The sequence below is a fragment of the Desmodus rotundus genome, chromosome 3 (genome assembly GCF_022682495.2).
Source record: "Desmodus rotundus isolate HL8 chromosome 3, HLdesRot8A.1, whole genome shotgun sequence".
NCBI classification, from domain to species: Eukaryota; Metazoa; Chordata; class Mammalia; order Chiroptera; family Phyllostomidae; genus Desmodus; species Desmodus rotundus.
In genome coordinates, this window is record NC_071389.1 from 44234807 (window position 1) to 44255880 (window position 21074).

Genomic DNA, 21074 nt, shown 5'->3' on the forward strand with positions numbered 1-21074 from the left:
GCAGTAGTAACTCCCACCATTCCATGCTTTTGGCCTGGAGGTGACTCATGTACCCCCTAACATGGTACTACATTAAAATCCAAGCTTGACTAGAAACATAAATTGTGAGATACATTTTGTAATAGTCTTCACATAGAGTTTGCCCTTTTGACTTTTCCAAATATTTTAATTTAGTCTTCTTTTTGGGTTAGAATTCCTTTAACTAACTGAATTTATATTCTTCTCCCAATGTGGATTGAAAGTATAATTGAATTGGATAAAAATGTGGGTTTTCTCACACTCTTTCACTATATCCGAATTATGAACCTGGTCTGGTGGGACTCTGTGTTGAATATTCTTACGGGGTTTTTTTGCCAGAGTCTTACAGTACCCCAAGCTCATGCACTATTCTAAAACTGCAAAGTCCCAAAAAACTTTCTGAAAGAAGGCTTTGTTCAACAACAATGATTCTACTTCTATACCAATATTATTCAACAATGACAATAATATTCTACTTCAAAATAATAATAACCACCCAAGCGGTAAATATTCATTAAAGGACATCTTTTCTGGTCCAATAGGATCTTTCTTTGTTCATCCGCCTGTCGTTCCGGTGTTTCTGTGCAGTGGCTCTGGACTTACTGAGGGGAAAGTGTGTGTTCTGTGTTTCTTCTAGATTGGCCGCTTGGTTATTGGACAGAATGGCATCCTCTCCACCCCTGCTGTGTCCTGCATCATTAGAAAGATCAAAGCCATTGGTGGGATCATTCTGACGGCCAGTCACAACCCTGGAGGGCCCAATGGAGATTTTGGAATCAAATTCAATATTTCCAACGGAGGTGAGTTTGCTGTTATTTTGAGGATGGTCCATTGTGTGTTCAGTAGGATAAACCAATAATCAATGCTTTGGGAGGCCCGGGTGGGTTCTGGTTCTGGAACTTAGCAAGGGGGTATTGTGTTTCCTTTTGGTGGAAATGAAGTGCTTCTCAGTCTGCTCTATCTGAATATGAGGAACCATGCGTGATGGTCATCAACATGATATTTTCTTTTAGAAAACCCTGATACTTTGCTGCTCGAATGATGAATGAATAGCAGATGTGCTAGTGAAGAGGAATTGATGAGTTTTGTGTTTTTTGTATTTACCTGTCAGCTGCACAGAGTGGCCCACCGTTTGCTGTTTGACTTCCAGGTCCTGCTCCCGAAGCAGTAACTGATAAGATTTTCCAAATCAGCAAGACAATCGAAGAATATGCAATTTGCCCTGACCTCAAAGTAGACCTTGGAGTTCTGGGAAAGCAACAATTTGACCTGGAAAACAAGTTTAAACCCTTCACAGGTATGTTTACCCACCCCCTCCCTCCTGCCCACTCCTAGTTTCAACTTGAGTGATTTGCCTTTCCAGGTTTTAATAACATGTGTCTTCAGCTTCAGAAAGATTGAGGTCACTGAGCTTCACATGCATTAATTAACAGGTCTGGAATTGGGTCTGGGAGTCTAGAGACCTGTGCTCTCTGGGCCCTGCCAGTGATCAGCAGTGTGACCCTATGTAAGTCATTTCCAAATCTCCAGGCCTCAGCTTCCATACCTATAAAATGAATTTAGCTCAAAAACCCGAAGATTACATTCATAGCTAAGTTTTATTGAGCTTTTATTATGTGCCAAGCTGTTATCATTTATTATCACATTTATTGTTTCAGTAGCCCTGTGAGGGCAACACTTTTCATATTCACTTTTTCAAGATGAGGAAGCAAAGGCTGAGAGAGCTTAAGTAACAGGTTCGAGGTTACACAGAAAGTGAATGGTAAACCAGGATTTAAAGTCAGGTGTGAATGGTTCCAAAGCTTGGGTTTTGCTTTTCTTTTTTGCCCTAATATTCAGTAAAATCAAATTAGGCCACTTTGGGGGATAAGTTGAAACTGCCTGTGTAGGCAGTAATGGTAAACATTTTGTTGTTAAATGCCAAGGCAGTAAGTTATTGATGGAATAACTGTTTATGAAATTACTCACATTAGTCAAAAGAGGACGAGATAGTTGGCAATGCGACTCGCATTTTGCCTTTGCTCTAACGTGTATTCTTTTCTCTGGATTGCAATTTATGGAATGCGTTTTTTTGTTTGAACCCACCCATCGAGAGCGGACAGGGCATCCTAACAAAGAGAAGATGGTGCTTTGGTACATCTTGAAGACATAATGGTTTAGAAAACACCAGCAGAGAATTTCTTAAATTTGTAATGTTTTGGAAATGTTCAGACCCCTGAAAATGCAACAAAAAGAACAGCAATTCTTAGTTCTTATATTTATTTTATTCCTTTAGAAGTGCATGTGAAAATGATTTGTTAAATTATTTGTTTCCTGCTTTTTACCATTAAGTCTTGATGGCAATAGGCCTGGAAAAAGGAAAGGAAAGTAGGTGTCACATTGTCTGTTATTTATGGTACCAAAATACACTTCTCATGGAGATGGATAGGGAATCAATAGAGCAGCAAAGGAGAGTTTACCATCAGGCAAACCTCAGTCAAAAATCCCCCATGTGCCCCACCCCAGCTGTGCGGACAAGTGACTTAACCTTACAGACCTTCAGTTTCCTTGTCAACCAAATAGGACTAATAATCATTTATCTCCCAGGAAAATTATTAGTATTGAATAACAGATCACATAACAGTGCTGGCATCTTGGGGCTGCTCAATAATTGGCTTTTTAAAATAGCTATGGCATGTTTACAGCCGTATAATCATTTCAGAGGATAATATTTCTAAATGTGCTTAGTTCCTCCATCTTTCAATATTGTCTGTTCCCACAGTGGAAATTGTGGATTCGGTGGAAGCTTATGCTACAATGCTGAGAAGCATCTTTGATTTCAATGCACTGAAAGAACTGCTTTCTGGTCCAAACCGACTGAAGATCCGCATAGATGCCATGCATGGAGGTATGGAGCCGCTCCTCTTCTACTCCCTTCTCCCAGATAGGAAGCTGCTCTCTGCTATGCGCATCGTGATGCTTACCAAGCCTTTTCTTAAGACTCTCTCTGGTCCTCCCTCCCCTGCTGCCATTTGTAATTTAAATTTGTTGGCATAACTTTGGTTAATAACAATATGTGTTTCAGGTGGACAACGTTAGAATACATCATCTGTATATTGCACTGTGTGCTCACCACCCACACAGAGTCTAGTCTCCATCCGTCACCATATGTTTGACCCCCACCCTTCTTCACCTGTGGTTACCACCATGCTGTTATCTATGTCTATGAGTTGTTTGTTGCTTTTTGTTTTATATCCCACATATGAGTGAAATCATATGGTTCTTGTCCTTTTCCACCTCTGAGGTTTTTTTAAACAGTTATTTTGCAACCACTTCGGCAATATCCACACAGATAAAAATCTAATTGTATGCAACACAAATAGTTGAGACATTCCTCATGGTAAGGTAGTGTGAAGGGCAGTGTTTCCACATTAAGCATCAGGTTTTGTGTCACATGGAACTGTTTTTGTGGACTCTTCCTGCCCCTCAGCAGATACCTTACATTCTTCCTAAACACCCCCGCTCTTTCCAGCCGGGCCTCTCGCCATTTACTAGATGCCGCAAACGTGCTCCGGAGCCCCACAGCCCCACTTGCCTGCCCCCACACGCTCCTTTTCTTAGGAGACGACAAGAGTAAGCCCAGGATTAATTCAGGAACAACAGGATGTGTGTCTGTCCCTCTTCTTCCTCTGTGGGTTGTGTGGCCAGGTCAGCAGAGACAGCAGCTGTCATTATGAGCCAGAACCATGAGGTTTCCTTGCAAGTCGGGATGCGGGTATTTCTGAACGCTTAGGTTGTTTATTTGTTTTGTAATAATTTAGAATTTTGGAATCTGTGAGTGGCAGGATTTGCCCTGGGGCTGGAATCCAGCTGCTTGCCTGGTTGGGAGAGATTTCTACTTGAGTTTGAACCCTTTCGATGGTACTGTTCAGAGCCTCCTGTTGACACCGTGTCACCACGGTTAGTAAACCTCCTCCTGGAGGCCAAGATCTTCCATCCCTGCAACTCCTCCCTCCCCTTGACCCTGGAACCCCACAGGATGGGCCTACTTCTTTCTTCAGACAACAGCTATCCTGTCTTTTCAAACTATGCAACAGACTTGTATCGAGTGCCTACTACATGTGTGCTTGGTGGGTAGGCAGGGGCTTGGCAGGTGACATCCTTCAGAGAGCTTGCAGTGCTTGGGGATATGAGGGGGTTCAAACGCTAACACTGCCAGGCCAAGAAAATGGGGGTTAGAGAGCCGTTCAAGTATTCTCTCTGGGGTGTGGAAGAAGGCATAGTTTGACAAGGGGGTGTTAAGAAAGGTTTCTTGGAAGCAATGGCAACCAATTTAGCTTTAATGAAAGAAAGATGAAGGGTGGTGGAAAATCACATGATGGTCATTCTCAGCTGAGGCAATGGTTGTAGCACATGCATGAAGTCTAAAAATAGAAAAATAGATGCCACATTAGAGGAATCAGAAGAAGCCGGGGTTGACTCGGGAATGGGGCTTTTGATGGAGTATTTGCTGGGAGAAGCTGGTCACAAAGTAGCCTTCTTTCCGTTGTCTTGCTAATGCCTCGGTTTCTATTCAATACATCCTTTACAGCCCTGGCTGCCCAGATCTCCTTCTGTGTTGTCTCAATAGCCTCCTTAACACGTGGTCCCTAATGGGAGACACATATTATCTTCCCATCTCTGTGGCATATATTGGTGTCAGTGCCTTTCTTGATGAAAGCACATTCTCAGTGTTTCAGAGACGAATGTTCTTGGTAGTCACACTAGGTGTCACCATAAAGTATGGGACTGCTTTTTTTTCCTGTTCATTGTTGTTGGTACTGTCTTGTTTGTTTGCATTATTTTAATAAATTTGCCAACTTGACAGAGTAGAATGGTTAGGGCTCTGAATCCCAGCTCCTACTCCCTACTAGTTGGGTAAGTTTAGGCAAATAGCTTCATCCCAGAACCTCAGTTTTCTTATCTATAAATTGAAGGTGACAATCATAATGCAAAGATTTGTAACATGTGCTCGTACTGTTTTCAGTACTTCACATTTATTAGCTCATTTAGCCCTGTTCGGTAGCTACTATTATTATCCTCATTTTGCAGATAGGGTAGACAAAGGCACAGAGAGATTAAATAACTTTCCCAGAATTGTACAGCCAGTGATTGACAGAGCTGGGATTTGAACTCAGGCACTCTGATTGCAGAGTCCAAGGTCTTAAACACTAAACTATACCACCATGTGGGGCTTTTTGAAGATCTGAGTGAGAAAACGGTTGAGAAGCATCTGGCACAGGTATGTAGTAGGGTCTTCATAATGGTCAGCTCCCTTCGCTTCTCCCACCCTTTCCTCCATCAACCGCCCTTGCCCTTTCCAACCTAATCTCTTATTACTTTTTTTCATAGAACCTTCTACTCCAGTGAGGCTTGTCTGTCTTCTGGCCCCTGAATACAGTTTGCATGTTCTCTTTTTTGGTCATGCCACTTCCCCTAGAATGCCTGCAGTTCGTCCCCCAACCCTCACAGACTTTGGTAAGTTTTATCTTCTGACTCTCATTTCACGCTTTCCGTAGTTGTGGGACCGTATGTAAAGAAGATCCTCTGCGAGGAACTCGGCGCGCCTGCAAACTCGGCAGTCAACTGCATTCCTCTGGAGGACTTTGGAGGTCACCACCCTGACCCCAACCTCACCTACGCAGCTGACCTGGTGGAGACTATGAAGACAGGAGAGCATGATTTTGGGGCTGCCTTTGATGGAGATGGGGTAGGGACAAGTGCGTTTAGTGAACTCAGATGCAGGCCAGGCCTTATCCTACAGAGGGGGAAAAAGCAGGCTGTGTCTGCCAGACCCTGTGGGCCTAGTGAGTGAGAGTCACGGGCCTATCGTGGCTCCTGGCGCAGGGATAAATTATTAGAAGATTCTCTCAAACAGAAATAAGAGTCATTGAAATTAACTCATATTTTAAATTTCAGACCCTCATGTTTGCTAAGAGTGGCAGGGTAATTAGATCCCATTTATGATCGAATGACTGCTGATTCCTGAGCTGGTTGGGTTCTAGACACCCATCCTCAAGAGATTTCTACTCTCAAGTAGCAGCTAGCTTCTCATTCAATCTCTGGAAAGGATTTTGGAAATATAATATATCCCTTCGTCCATTCACATTAGCTGAATGATGGAACTGTCATGAGAGAACTAACCTTTAATTCCTTCTCTGTAATGAATATTTTTAATACCGGCTGTTTTATTTGCATTGGTGAACATGTGCCAGACAAGAAGGAAATGTGTTTTAGGTTTGTATCCTCGGTGTCTCAGAGACAGTAGGCACTATATGTGTTTACTTCATTGAAACTGTATTTTTGTTGTTGCTGTTGTTCTTTAACATCAGCTAGATTTCGCTGTTTCCTAAAAAATAAATTTTCCCACATCCAACTTCGGGGAAGTTAAGGGGGTCCATAGCAAACACTAGTTTGCAGTGCATCTTTCTGAGGCAGTGCCTGATGGGAGTTTCTCTCCTCCGTACTCTAGCACCTGCCGTGTGCCAGGCACCAAGGAAGCGGGGAAGGTGGCAACATGTTTTGTTGGGTCCTGCGTCAAATGGACGGGCCATGATTTGGAAGCCCTACCTTGAAGAAATCTGCTTTGCTCCTTGAAGGATGCCTGATAGACCTACCAAACTGTATAGACAGCCAGCATTTCCATTTTTGTTTCTCTCTCTCTTGTCCTCTGGGAGGGAGGTGATTGGCTCCAGAGTTTGGAAAAGGTCTGGGAGGTTAAAGTCAGCTGGCCTCTGGAGGGAGAGCAGAGTAGTTGGTTGAAAAGAGTTTGTGCTTGTGCTTTAATTGAAAATGGTGCTCGCTCTTTGGCCAGTACTGTACAGATCCATTAGAACAAAATCCAGTATTTAGAGCCCACTATGAATAAAGGTATCCATTTTAAGTTTTATAATTTAAAATGTTATCCTCCCAACCCCCATGTAAGATAGTTTGGTTTCTTCCACAGTTTGACTGAAAGGTCTTCCTTTGAATCCCTCTTTTCTCAAAGGATAGAAACATGATTCTGGGCAAGCACGGGTTCTTTGTGAACCCTTCAGACTCCGTGGCCGTCATCGCTGCCAACATCTTCAGCATTCCATACTTCCAGCAAACCGGGGTCCGCGGCTTTGCCCGCAGCATGCCCACCAGTGGAGCCCTGGACAGGTAGGTCTCTCTGCTCCCTGGGCCCTCAGCAGGCCTTTTTCAGTGCTTGGAACACTCTTCTTCCCCTTTCAGCCAGGACACCTGATGCATAGTAAGTGCTTAAGTGTGTTTATTTTAGGAAGGAATGGGTGAAGTTTTCTTCTGAATTAGATGTCCCCTCTCTGGGATTCCTTAGCACCCTGCACATCTTCCATCCCAGCACACGCCACACTGTGTTCTGATAGCCTTTGTGCTGGACTGTTTGCCCTGCTGGACTATAAACTTCTACAGAGAAGAGACCGACTTATTTACCACCCTAAACTCTGCCTGACCATAGCGTGCCTAGCTCACAGATGATAGGGGACACACACACAGTTTAAAAACTGAATGGTTGAAGGTTCATGAATGAATGAATGGATGGCACTTCCAGAGTAGCCAAGACATCATTCCAGAGAACCACTTTCCTTTAGCAGTGTGCAGGGTTTGGGTGAGAGAGCAGTTTGAAGTAAGGTTAGTATTTCAAGAGAGCTTTCAAAGAGACATTCCTCGCCCATCCCTCATTGGATGCTCTTGCACAGACAGAAACAGGAAATGTTCATTTATCCAAAATCGAAAGAAACTGAAAGCTCAAATAGAGAAAAGTACATTCAGTTTTTATGAGGAAGAAAGGGCCCAGTGACAATAAACTGTTGATATAGAGATATTTGCTTATTTATTTATGATATATAACCGCATTTACAAAAGCTTTAATGCGGCTTATAAGTTCACATCTAAAACAACTAAAAAATATCAGTGGTAAATAACCAGGGCGAACATGTTAGGTGCCCATTAAATGGTTGCTGAATGAGTGGATAAAAAAACAAGTGAAGACCAGGTAGGAAAGCAGAACGTACATATCTAGGCTCTGATAATAATAACTAGACACTAAGTACTTGGTATGTTTTAAGTCATGAATTCCCAGACCAGCCCCATGGGATAAAAGCTATATAAATCCCCCTTTACATGTGGGAAAACAAAAGGGACAAAGAAGTTAAGTAAGTTGCCCAAGATCACCCAGCTAGTAAACGGATGAGTCAGGATTTGAACCTGAAATCTTTGCTCCTAACACTGGGCCATGTAGTAGCTTCCTGTGGAATGTGGTGTGTGTGTGTGTGTTACAGAATAGAGCTGACTTCAGCTAACAAAAAAGTGATGTCCAGAGTTTATAGAGTGGTTCATAGTTTACACAGTGCCTTCTCACACTTGCCGTCTCAGTTGATCTGCACAGCAAGCCTGATTTTCAAGAAGCGGGAACCAGAAGGAAAGTTAGCTGCCTTGTCTAGGATCCCGCACTAAATCAGGGCTAGAATCAGAACCCGGAGCTTCTGCCTCTGCATCCTTTACCCGAAGTCGTGAGCTGGTTTGTGGCCTCGCTGTTGCATGTTAGACCTGTCAGGTCCTGAAATGCCTTCTGTGTCATCCAAGATCAGTGTAATTCTGCATTTTGAAAAAATTGGTAATCCACATATAGAGTCACAATGGAAATACCTCATTACCCAGATAAAAGTTTATTGTACTTTCACAGTTTTCAAAAATCACAGATTTATTTTTCCTCAAATGTTAGAATTGGAACATGACAGTGTCCTGCTAGCAAGAAGGCAGGGATTCTGGAAAGGGAAAAACATCTGAAAGAAAAGTCACTTGGAGAAGTCTTTAAATGACGTAAAGATACGTAGGGAGAAGTAAAAGATGTGTTGGAGGGGCTGGGGACCGCACGTCGTTGTGGTTGAGCTGGTGTAAACGGCGCAGCCCACTGGGCACTGTCCTGGCTGGGCTTTCTGGTGAGAGGAAAGGAACGGTGACTGGGCAGCTGAACAGGAGGCAGCTGGTCATCCTGGCTCTGACCTTGGGCTGGTCGCCTAACATTCTGCACCCTGTTTTCTCCATAAAATACTGACTCCTAGACCCCGTATTTTATTATTTTGTGATTGTAACTACATCAAAACATCATTCTTCTATTCTTTATGGAAGGCTTACAGACGCTGACTGTACCCAAAACACTTGCATTTAAATAGCCCCAAAACAGCCTTGCACATTTTGCCACTGTTTCTTCTTCTAAGATATTAAAGTCAGTGAGCTGAATTAACTCTTTCTTCTTCCTCTTCTGCCCCCTCCTCTGAGTCCACATAGAATAGCCCATTGTGCACAAGTTTTCTCTTACAATTTTCCACCAAACTTAGAATTGTGTATACCTCTGAGCAATGCTAAATGGGCCCCTTGATTACAATAACAGTCGCTATTTTCCATCTCTCACATGGCTGCGCTAACAGTCCTGCTGTGATGTAACTTTGATTTCATGCCTTTGAAGGGTGGCTAATGCTACAAAGATCGCTTTGTATGAGACCCCCACTGGTTGGAAGTTTTTTGGGAATTTGATGGATGCAGGCAAACTGTCCCTTTGTGGGGAGGAGAGCTTCGGCACCGGTAAGTGCGCAGCAGCCCTGCGCTCCCGTTTTTCCTGTAAACGCTACCTGCAGTGAAAGCTCAGACTGCTAGGGCCGCACTGAAATAGCAACGGTAGCTGATGTGTCCTAAATCAAGATAGAATTTATTTATAACAACCCTGATGAAGTATACACATCTGAAAAGCAGTGAGCACGTTCAGCCAAGGAGGGCTAATTTTACTTTCAGGAGAATCACATCTACCGAGACAGGAAGTTTGGGGGCCTCCTTGGCAGCCTGGTTATTGAGTCTATGGGGATTAAACAGTGATAAACATATTTTTCTTCACTCAGTGGTCAAGGAAACCTTTATAAATGTTTTCATTTCTGGGAAGAAATATGGTGGAGCTAGTCAGTTTTTCATTTTTATTTAAGGGAAGGTTTCAGCACGGCATTAAATCATTCTCTTTAATAGGGCCAGGTTTTCTGTAGCAAAGAGTTGTGATTTATTGAGGTTAAATGAAGGGAGACCATTAGGGTGGAACTAAGTTGCTAGGTGATCAAGAAATTAAAACCACGTTCTTGCCCATGAGGATGTTTGTGTAAATTGTGGTCCCGTGAAGGAGTGCGGCGTGATATGCTTGGGGGATGTCCCAACACCCCCAGACCCCACCTTCTGTGCTCTCTCTCCTGTTTGCCTGTCCAATATTGACCTGAATTCCCACCTCTTGTGGCCTCCCCTACCACCCCATCCTACCTACATCAATCTCTCTTTCTTTCCAGTTAGGCGTGTGGCCCTTTTCCAGGTGTTGGTCTCCAGCTAGGTTGCAAGGTATATTTCTTCTGCACCTATTCTCTCTAACCAATGTTTTGAAATAAAAGCACCAATCTTCTTTGTCCTTCAGTAGAGTACTGAAGTACTCTACCTCCATTCTTTAGCACAAAAAAGATCAAAATCTAGCATTCTGTGAGTCTCGACATTGAGTTATAGTTTATGTGAGGTTAAACAGAATAGAATGCAGATTTCATTTCTTTTCCTATAAGTCCTAGGGTAGGGTGGAAATTTTGAGACATCTATTTACAAAGTTGAAGGAAAATTAATATCTTCCAAGGAGTGGCAATACCTCTTAATAATGAATTGGCTTGATAGAATTGGAGGGTATTAAGAAAGATGAGTGAATTGTGACATTGAACAGCATCCACAAAGAAGGCTAGGTGGTTTCCCAAGGTTCTACCTACAATTTACTACGAGAATACAAGGGCACTGCTTAGTCCTTTCCTACCTCATAAAATACGGACAGTGCTATGTCACTCCACAGGACACTGGATGGATGGATACCCAACAAACCTGTGAGGTGGTCTTCTCCCGTGCAATCCCCCCTAGTGTTACCCAGTGCGAGCTTGGTACCAGGCATTCTTCATGCATGAAGCTATCTTTGAAGGCAGACACCATGTCTAAATCTTTGTTTTCTAATCCCATGTACCTATTTCAAATGCTGAGGCTAATGAAAGAGGAAAGTCTAGAATAAGGCTTCCCAGGGTGTTTGGAAGGACACTAGTTTCAGGAGAGTGTTCTGAGTTCAGCAGAGACTGGGAAACTTGGGAACACCTCTCTGTCTTGGCGATTCACGATGATGTTAGCATTTGAAGTTTCCAAGACATTCTAGTGTAAGAAAGCCTGTTCATAGGTTTTATCTATACATAGTTAACTGCCTATCTCTTTTTTGTCATATATCTAGTAACATTTTGCTCCACAGACCCATGTGGGAATCACAGGTCAAGGTAGGTCAGAGCCCAGAGTCCACTAGGCGTCCCTGGTATTGACTGGCTGGGAACGGGCCTGAAGACAGGACAGCACGTGCCACTCCTCTCTCACAGGACAGGCCTTCAAATGCTGGAAGGCAGCCCTCAGGCTCTGTCTGCTCCAGGCCACCTCACTTCACATTATTTTGATACCCAGCACCCGAGTCTAGATGCTTCCAAGTTCACCACTGCTCCTCTTAGAAAATCATGTCCAGAACTGAGTCCAGATCCTCCAGGGCTGACCGGACAGGTAAAGAAGAGAGTGGGATGATTGTTTCTAGAGAACTGGGCTCTCTACTTTGCTTGATATAACTTTCATTTATGGTAGCTTTTAGGACATTTTATAATACTCATTGGCCCGTATAATGTTATAGATAATTAAACTCCTTTAGGGTTTTACTCTGGAGCATTTGTCAAGAAAAGTCTCCCATGTTACATTGTGGAGTTGATTCCTTTAAACCCAAGTATTGGACTTTAAATTATTCCTTGTTAAAGTCTATTCTTGCTTATTTGTTTATTAACCCACTCAGCAAATACTGAGTGCTAACCATCGTTCTCTTTTCCCTTAGTTATCCTTTTTTTTTTTTAAATACACAGAGAGATTTCATCATGAAAAGAATCCACAAACTCTTTCTCTCTCTCTTTGGAAAAAAAGAAGATTGTACTGTACCATTTCTGAGATAACAGTTTAGAAAACCAGACTGGATAGCCATGGGTCTCCACGGCCGTGAATGAATGCAGCTGAACTCACTTAATTTAACTTCTGATCTCCTAACTTAATAGAGGAGTTAATTTCTACCTGCTAGGTCCCTTGATGGCAATTGTCTTTAAATATAGGGTTTTAAAAAAAAAGATTTTATTTACTTATTTTCAGAGAGGGGGGAAGGGAGGATTTTCAGAGACAACGGAAGGGTGGGAGAAAGAGAAGTAGAAAAGCATTGATTGGTCACCTCTCACATTTCCCCAACTGGTGACCGAAACCCAGGCATGTTCCCTGACCAGGAATTGGACTGGTGACCTTTGGTTAGCAGGCCAGTGCTCAGTCTACTGAGCCGCACCAGCCAGGGCATCTAGCAGTTCCTTTATAGAGTTTCTCAGGGCTGACATTGGTGATTCTACAAGCTTTGAAGTGTTTGAATTCTATAGCTTAATTGAGTACAGGTCAGTTATTTCTGTATTTTTTTGAGGTGAAAACAGAGGCAACTTCTCAGCAAAGCCTCTCTAACCTTCCAGAGTGGGTCAAATCGCCTGATTTCTGGCTCTCATGGCATCACACACTTCTCCTTTGTCACACGTATTACAGCTGTAATTTTATAGTTATTTATGATTACTTGATTAATGTTGGCTCCATGAGGACAGGAGTCACATCTGTTTTATTCTCCACCACATTTCCAGAGCTTCCTGTAAAGCCCAACACATACTAGGTGCTCAGCAAACACTTGTTGAATGAATAAGGGAACACTCTGTTCACTTGGCACCCGCAACTGAGACAAACAGAATCCTGGTGTGAGAAAGGAGAGGACTCTAAAAGTCACCCAATTAATTTCCTGTGTGTTGCTGGAATCATAAGTGACCAGTCAGTGCTCTTCTGCTAAAACACCCATCTCAGTGGAGAATCCCCACCTCACCTCTTGCAGCAGTTTGCAACTTTTATGGGGACTCACCGTCACTCACCGTCACTCACACTCCAAAGTCCCGAGCTGGGGACCCAAGGTCTTTGTGAGAAGAGATGAGCTTTTATAAAAGAAAAAGGAAAGTTTACTTGCGAAGAGGTGCAAAGGAGTCAGACTTTAGAAGAACTGGCTCACAAATATAACAAACCACCAGCATTTAAAAGCCAAGCCACAATATTACTAATGTTACCAACTATACATTAGTATATTTATGTTGGAGAAACAGCAGCTATCTCATGTGATTATCTTAGCCACCAAGGCTGGGGCACTTCCCCTGACATCAGCATTACAGACACCAGGTGTAAAGGTGTTTTTTTGTTAAGGACTCAGAAATGTGCACTAGTACTAGACAGCACGAACCTATTATTTTTGGTTGATCTCATGGTGCAAAGTTGTTTTTCCCCCCTAACTGGATGATGAGGTACATGTTTATACACAATAGAGGAGGTCAGAGTGGTCAGTTCTGTCTCACCTTGAACTTATTGGGAAATTGGGAAGGAAATAAAGTGAAGTCATAGAATAGAATAGAATAGAATAGAATAGAATAGAATAGAATAGAATAGAATAGAATAGAATATCACTGCTTTTGAAACTCTTCCTCGGAAAAATGGGGCTTTGGGAGAAAAGCATAGGAAACCAGGTTGAAGATCAACTTGATATCCTATGGAAATATGCCAGGAAATTATGACCTGGTCAGGTCTAGAAGTCAGCAACAACTTTCCCTGTCCCATCTTTAAAAGCCTCCAGTGATGATGCATCCATCACACAGGAGCACTGACTTGAAGAAGTGCAGCATTCATGCTTTGCAAATTTCTTTTAATTTTAGCCTCTATGAAAAGACCTTCATATTTGTACCTGTTTTCATCAGTTCATTGCTCAGATGGTTATTGAGCTTCGACTGTGTTCCAGATGTTGGGTTACGCTCTGGGGACACAATGTTGTCCTGGTGGAGGGCTCTGTAGAGTCCATATTTGCGGAGGGAGGTCAGCTCCTGGCTGGTTGTTACAAGTGTGCTAAGTAATAGGAGGCAAAGTACAGGGTGCTCTGGGAGCTTTATACTCAGGGCACCTGACTTGTTTCCGTGGTGTAGAAGATCAGATTTTCTACCTAGTCCTCTGCCCATTTTCATTGCTTGTCTCTTAAGTACATTTTCTTGTAGGTAAAGCCATCCCCCATCTCTGGAGATGTCCCAGAGAGAACACCCCAATAGAACTAGGCTAATACCCTAAGTATAACTAAGTTAAACTGTTACCTGCACGTCTATCTCCCTCACCTGTATGTCTGTGCTCAGCTGTGAGGCTGAGGAATATGGGTTACTAGTCTCGGTGTTGTCTCATGTCCTTGGAACGTGCAAGGCACTAATTCATGTTTGTTGAGTAAAAGGTGGAGTTTGGGTTAAGACACACTTCCTGCTCGTCATCTCACTACCTTTCTTCAAAGGAAACAAAGTTCCAGGGACAGGGCAGGATTCATTGCTGAATGGAGAGTCTGAGGGTGGGTGAGGGGGCGCCCCTGAGGGCTGGTATGATCTGGAAAAGGCTTCCTGAGGAGCTTACCTGAGTGAAGTCCTTTGTGCAGTAAAAACCAAAGAGGACAGGACTGTGGGCCCAGCGAGTCACTGAACCTCCCAGCCAGTCATCTCGGGTCTGAGCATTCTTTGGCTAAAACGTTATGAGAGCTGACTGTATGCCAGGCACCAGCCAGGGACACAACTCATAGTCTAGGGGGGCGAGGGGGAGGAAGACACAGGCTGTGATAGCATGTGGGTGAGCACAAAGGGCGAGAAGGAAGGTGTCCTGCATGAGGAGTGAAGTTTAAAGTAATTGCAGAAGATGTTAGCCAGGTATATGTGGGGTAGAAACCTCCAGGCAGAGAGAACGGCATGTGTGGGAGACTTCGGGAGAGAGAGAAATGGGCCGAGAGACAGAGAGAGACAGAGAGAAAGACAGACGCTGCAGCTTTCAGAGAACTCTGTGTAGCTCTTTTAGCTGCCACATCCCCATCTGCAGTCCTGTTGCCTAGAAGGGGCAAGAGCCGGGTCCTTCCTGAGATGCCCAGACTTGTCAATGGAACCTAATCCCCAAACCTTTAGCTCTTGGCTCCCTCAGCAAGGGTTGACATTTTTCTTGGCTGAGGCCCAGAGTATGCCCTGACCGCGCCGAGTTTATACTTATCACAAGGTGCTGATTAGGCCGAAGTAAAGTGACAGGTGGTTGGAGATGCTGAAAGAGCAGAATTCCCATGTGCTCAGTTGGCCCCTGAGCTGGACCAAGCATGAAGAGAACTATGCAAAACCCGCAGCCACCTCTGTGTCGGCCGAGACCAGTGGTGCTGCTGACGGTGCTCTCCCTTTTCCACAGTTAAGTGAGCTTGGCTTCGTTTACTTTGTTTTTTTTCATTAAAAAAGCATATCAATAATTGGCATTTACAATGGGAAAATTAGATAAGGAAGAAGAGAAAAACATTGCAGTCCACTGCCCAGAGAAAAGAGCAGATTGGATTGTGTTCTTTCATTTTCTTCCCCGATATGTAAGTTAGAGATCATTATTTTGGAAACTTAATCAGGTAGTGGAATACTTAAATTTTTCCTAAGAGTTTTTTTATTTGTTCCCTTATTCATAGTGGTATCTTGTATTTATATAGTGCTTAACAGTTTACAAAATATTCCTACTCTCTATCAGAGTAATGTCTTAAAATTGTGTGCGAAAGGTGGCTTTATCCCCATTTTACAGTTGGAGAAACTGAGGATCCAAAAAGGTAAGTGACGTGTCCAAATTTCAACAGCTTCTAGATAACAAGAGTCTCAGATTTAGGTTTTCTGACTCATAAAGCATGTCCCATTTAACCACAACTGCCACAACTGTAAAAATAATAATAGCTTTGGAAACACACATATCATTGCCTTTTTTCACTAGGAACTTGTCATCATTCGTGTGTACCCTAAAGAAAATGCAATTTACTCAGACTTCCTGAGTATTAGTCATAGTTAGAGTTTTGATACATCCAAAGTGCTTAGTGAGATGAATCAGAATTTCCAAGAGACCGAGGATCATGCAAATGGAGCAGAATATTTGTTTATGTTATCCAAGGCAGGCATTTTGTTTATAATGTTAGATGTGCGATTGAATTATCTTCAAGTAACTTGATCTGAGTTGGGTATGATTTTTAGATTTTATTTTTATTTTCACATAAAAGAAAGCTAAATTCTTTATCCAGGGCCATAAGAGCACAAAGGAACATTGCCCCTGTACTTTCAGTCTAGCCTAAAACAACAACAACAAAAAAAAGAAAAAGGAAGAAAGGAAGAAAAAAACCCTCAGAGGTGCACAGACGAATAATTTCAACTCACATGCTTCTGTGATGAATTCTGCGCACAGTGAGGAAGCTGCCAGGGTCTTGCTTCCCAGGATGAAGTCTTGCCAAAACATTTCATCCTTTGCAAAATCTCGAAGCATTAGAGAGGTAACTTTTTCTTCCTTGAAGTGGTAGTAAAGGCTAATAAAAATTCATAGATAATAAAATTAAGTAAACATTTCCAAAATATGTTACATAAAACACTAAAAGTCTTGCTTAATATCTCTAGTTTTGCCAGCATTCAGGTTTTAAGAACTGTTATTTCTGAAACCAGTAACTTATTAAAAAGAAAATCTTTTGAAAGAAAAAGTTAGTGTGTTTTTAATGTATCAATGGAGAGAAAAAATGTTGGAGTGATTAATTAATTGATTAGCTTATTCATGAACTTCTTCACAATTAGCTATCTATACTGTATCCCATGTACAGTGTTAATTAGCAGACTTAGTTACAAAGATAAAAATAACAGATGCTTCCGAGAAATACTTGGTTGATGGGGTGACAGGCTCATAAATAAATGACTGAGGCTCAAGGAGTAGGGAACTTTACCAGATATTTCAAGCAGGTCACTATAGGAGAAGAGAGAGAAAGTAGCTCATAACTGCCCAGGGAAGCTGGGATCTAGTCTCAAAGATAAGAGGCTACTTGAGCTGGGTGTAAAAGGATGGAGAGGGGAAGGGTGCCTACTACCTAGTCAGCATTGTGCTAGATACTTGGGCAGTTCTAAGAGAAATAAGACCCCGTGGAGAGTCAAGGAAGGCAGGCGCATAAATAATTCAAGGCATGATAATATGCAAAGCACTATTAGAGAGAGATTGTATGGAGTCCTATTCAAAATCAGAAAGTAGAGTTCAACATTGTCTGCTATTTTTTTAGAATAAGGAAGTTAATGGCAAAAATGAGAGTTGTGTTCTACATCAGGCCCTTGGTAAAGCATCTCCGTGCATATGAGCGCATCTAAAGAAGTCAATTTGTTATTTTGGGTAAAGATTTTAGCAAGGAACTTAGCAGGAGACAGATGTGCCATAGCTTATTTAACCAAGTTCCTATTGATTGAAGAAAGATGTCTTAAAATTGGAGGAGCTGGATCGACAAGTAGGTCCATTTTCAAGGTTTAATAATTTTGGCCAGATTGCTCTCCAGGAGGACTGTGCCCTCCCAGCGTCAGCATGCCGGAAGCCCGTTTCCCTTACCCCTCCCCGGATACTAGGTGTTGTCATTTTTAAATCTGTGGCCATTTGTCAAGCAAGTAGCTGTTTCTTATTGTGGCTTTAACTTTATCTTCTCAAAAACAGTGCCAGATATTTATCATATTAACTGGGAACCCTGCATTTTTTTCTTTAGTAAATTGCATATTTATATCCTTGGCCTGTTTTTCTATTGAGGTTTTGCTTTTTTCTAGTTAATAGATAATAATTTTTTTCTGTTCTGAGGATATTAAATGTCTTTATATTGCAAATGTGTTTTTTAAAGTTTGCAAATGACCTTTTGATTTTATCTGTAGTGGCTTTGCTGATAGTAGCTTTGCTGTTATTTATTTACTTATGTATTTATTTACAACTGTTGTTTAGTTACAGTTGCCCCACCTTTTCCCTCATTGGTCACCCCTACCCCATCCCCCTACTTGCACAGTCAATCCCCCTCATTGTCCAGAAATGCTAATTTTTAAGAAGACAAATACATTGTTTTTTCCTTTATGAATTCTGAATTTATATGTATTAGTCACATCCAAGATTTGTAGAAAAGCATTTATATATATTTTTTAGTATTTAAAGGTTTCCAGTTTTTGCATTTGAATGTCATCTATCTAGACTATTTTTGTCATTTTATAGAGAAAAAAACCTGAATTTTTTTCAACTATTTAGCTAGTTAACCAAATACTATTTAAAAAGTAATTTGTTCCTTTTCTACAGCCTTGAAGTGGTATCTTTATCATACACTCAAGTGTCATACAGCTTTAGGTCTCTTTATAGGTGCTTCATTTTGTTCCATTATGCTACCAGATTATTTTAATTATTAAAATTTATAATGGTCATATTCTTTGCTGTTTATTTATTTAAGATTTATTTTTCACCACTCACATTAATACTTTATCATTGATATATCAAGTTGCACCAAATTAATCTACTGACATTTTAATTGGCATTTGCCTTTAAGTTTTAAAGTACTTTGGGAAGCATCGACTTCTTGTCAGTATTCTGTTGCTTTATTTAATGTGTGATTCTTTCTATGTATTCAAGTTCCTCAGTAAAGTGTTATGACTTCTTTGGCTGTATCTACATGTTTCCTGTTGAGTTTATTGCCAAGTGTTTTGGAGAAGTCACATTTCTCACAGCTGCTTGCTCTTCCCCTACCAGGTTCTGATCACATTCGTGAGAAAGATGGACTCTGGGCTGTCCTTGCTTGGCTGTCCCTTCTAGCCACTCGTAAACAGAGTGTGCAGGACATTCTCAAAGATCACTGGCAAAAGTATGGCCGGAATTTCTTCACTAGGTGAGCCCTAGCCTGGTTTGGGGATGAGGTAGGGTGGGGAAGTGGACAGGAGGAATTCTCGCGCACACCAATTCTTTCCTGTCATAACTGACAGTGAAACTCCGGTTCATCCAACCTCTGCCAAGTGGGGATTTTTAAAATAATCAAGTTGGGGTCACGATGAAGTCAGCTTTTATGTCATCCATAAAGAACGAGGCTTACAAAATTTAGTTAACATTATTCAAAAGAATAAATGTTTTTTAAGCCTTTTAAATGTACCTATCAGGTGGACATGATAACAGCATTGGATTTAGATTCAGAAAAATGGATTCAAATTTTATTTCTCCCCCTCAGTGGATGGGGAAGTCATTTAACCTCTCTTTGTACTCAGTTTTCTCATTTGTGCAAATGGAAATAACAGTCCACCTATTGAGTGAATTAAATGAAATATGAACCTGAAAATGTGTTATAAACTCTGGGGCACTAAAAGTATGGAAACTTTTTTCTGAAATTATGGAAATGACTATGCTTAGTCCAAATTAACTTTTCTGACTCCTTGAAATAGGTCCCCAAAGACTGTGTACTTGTCAATACTTTGTCAATACTTCATTCATTGATTCAATAAATATTGACTGTGTACCTGTTTTCTGCTAGGCAGTGGGGATTCAGCAGTGAACAAAATACTTCAAATACTTAGTAATTCTTCTTTACTATGCATACTTCTATTTTTTAAGCACTTTCTTTTTTTTTTTTTTTTACCAGTAGTGTTTTTCATTAATTTCAATTTGCCTTTCCCCACAGTAATTGTAAAAAATGTAACAAATTTTCTCTTGGACCTCAGTATCTTAATTAAGGAAAGGAAATATGAGAAAAAATATATATTAGGTAAATTGTTTATCTATAAAAACTATATACTTGTAATTTCTCTGGACTTCAGCTGCCTTTTCTATATATAAAATAGGTGAGTTCAAATAGGGAATTGAGAAAATGTTTCACAGATTTAATAGTCCGTGTTCTCTAGATTGTCAAGGAAGAATTCCATCTTAAGCAACTTGGCCTCCTTCATGAGAATTCTTTTCTCAACTTTGGACAAGTTCATTGTTCTCTTCTTCCTTTGAGTTAATTCTTTTGAGGAAGGTATAAGTAATAACTGCCACATGGTAGCCCTGGGAACCAAGGCAAGAATCTGTACTTTCTAAGAACCAGAAAAACCTGGTAATTCAGAACAGCAGCCGTGAACTCTCTAGAGCACAGGGAATCATGAAAGCAGAACCACTTCTGGTTTTGTGCTCAGTGGCATCACCAACACCTAGCTCACAGCTGACACTGCAGATATGCTTCGAGTAGACAAATGAATGAGTTAACAAGGAATCCGTTGCCAAGGTGGAATAATGTTAGGAGGGGTTGTTCAGAGAAAGGGTCACTCTTGAATGAGTTAAAAGTCTCCATCTAAAAACTATTTTAACAGTTTTTATTAATTTCAAATAACTGTTAAGCAGGTATTGCAATAAATACTGCAAATAAGTTCTTAGAACCTGTATTTATTGCTGGTCATGTCTCCACCGTACCCTCTGTTGATGGAACAGAAGTGCCAGGCACGCTTGCACACATTGCTTCACGTCCACCTCCGACCAGTTATTAATAAGGCAGCTGAGATCCTGAGAGATGAAGCAACTTGCCCGTAGTCAGTTGCACAGTCAGTAAGCAATAGAGGCTGGATTCATAGCTTGTTCTGTCTGATTCCAAAGCCCAGATTCTTTCCATTATACCCCTCTGTGCCTAGGATTTATAGAACATTTCCCCTGAACACCCAGAGGTCACAGATGTAAAGCACAAGCACCTGGTTGTAATTTCTGGCTCTTTATCATTTTAACTGGGGGAAAGAACTGACTTCAAGATGAAGGGGACTGCTGTCCTTGATTCATAGAATCCTGGAGCCAGAATGGGTCGGCCTGCATTCCCTGGTATTTCTCATGTCTCAGAGGTGTCATGTTGCACATATCATATTTGTTCCGCTCTTGCAAATAAACACAGACTCTGCTATCCTGAGCCTCTACAAAAAAACTCTCTCAAGAAGGTGTGTCCCACTAGGGCAAGAAAAGCATCCTGGAAGAGTCTTTAACCTCCTGAGAAAGAAGTCAAGAATAATTCTTGGAAGAATAGTAGTCACAGACTTCCATTTCTGATGCACTGTTTT

At 41.6% G+C, this 21074-nt stretch overlaps 1 protein-coding gene across 1 annotated transcript in view; it reads left to right on the plus strand.

Moving 5' to 3' along the window:
• Positions 1 to 21074, plus strand: part of PGM1 (phosphoglucomutase 1) — a 56812-nt gene that overhangs the window by 28512 nt on the left and 7226 nt on the right. The window contains exons 2-8 of the mRNA XM_024565406.4: positions 656 to 818; positions 1169 to 1315; positions 2780 to 2905; positions 5556 to 5746; positions 7025 to 7179; positions 9506 to 9621; positions 18763 to 18898. Coding sequence (XP_024421174.1) covers positions 656 to 818; positions 1169 to 1315; positions 2780 to 2905; positions 5556 to 5746; positions 7025 to 7179; positions 9506 to 9621; positions 18763 to 18898 — 1034 coding nt within the window. The remainder of the gene's footprint in view (positions 1 to 655; positions 819 to 1168; positions 1316 to 2779; positions 2906 to 5555; positions 5747 to 7024; positions 7180 to 9505; positions 9622 to 18762; positions 18899 to 21074) is intronic.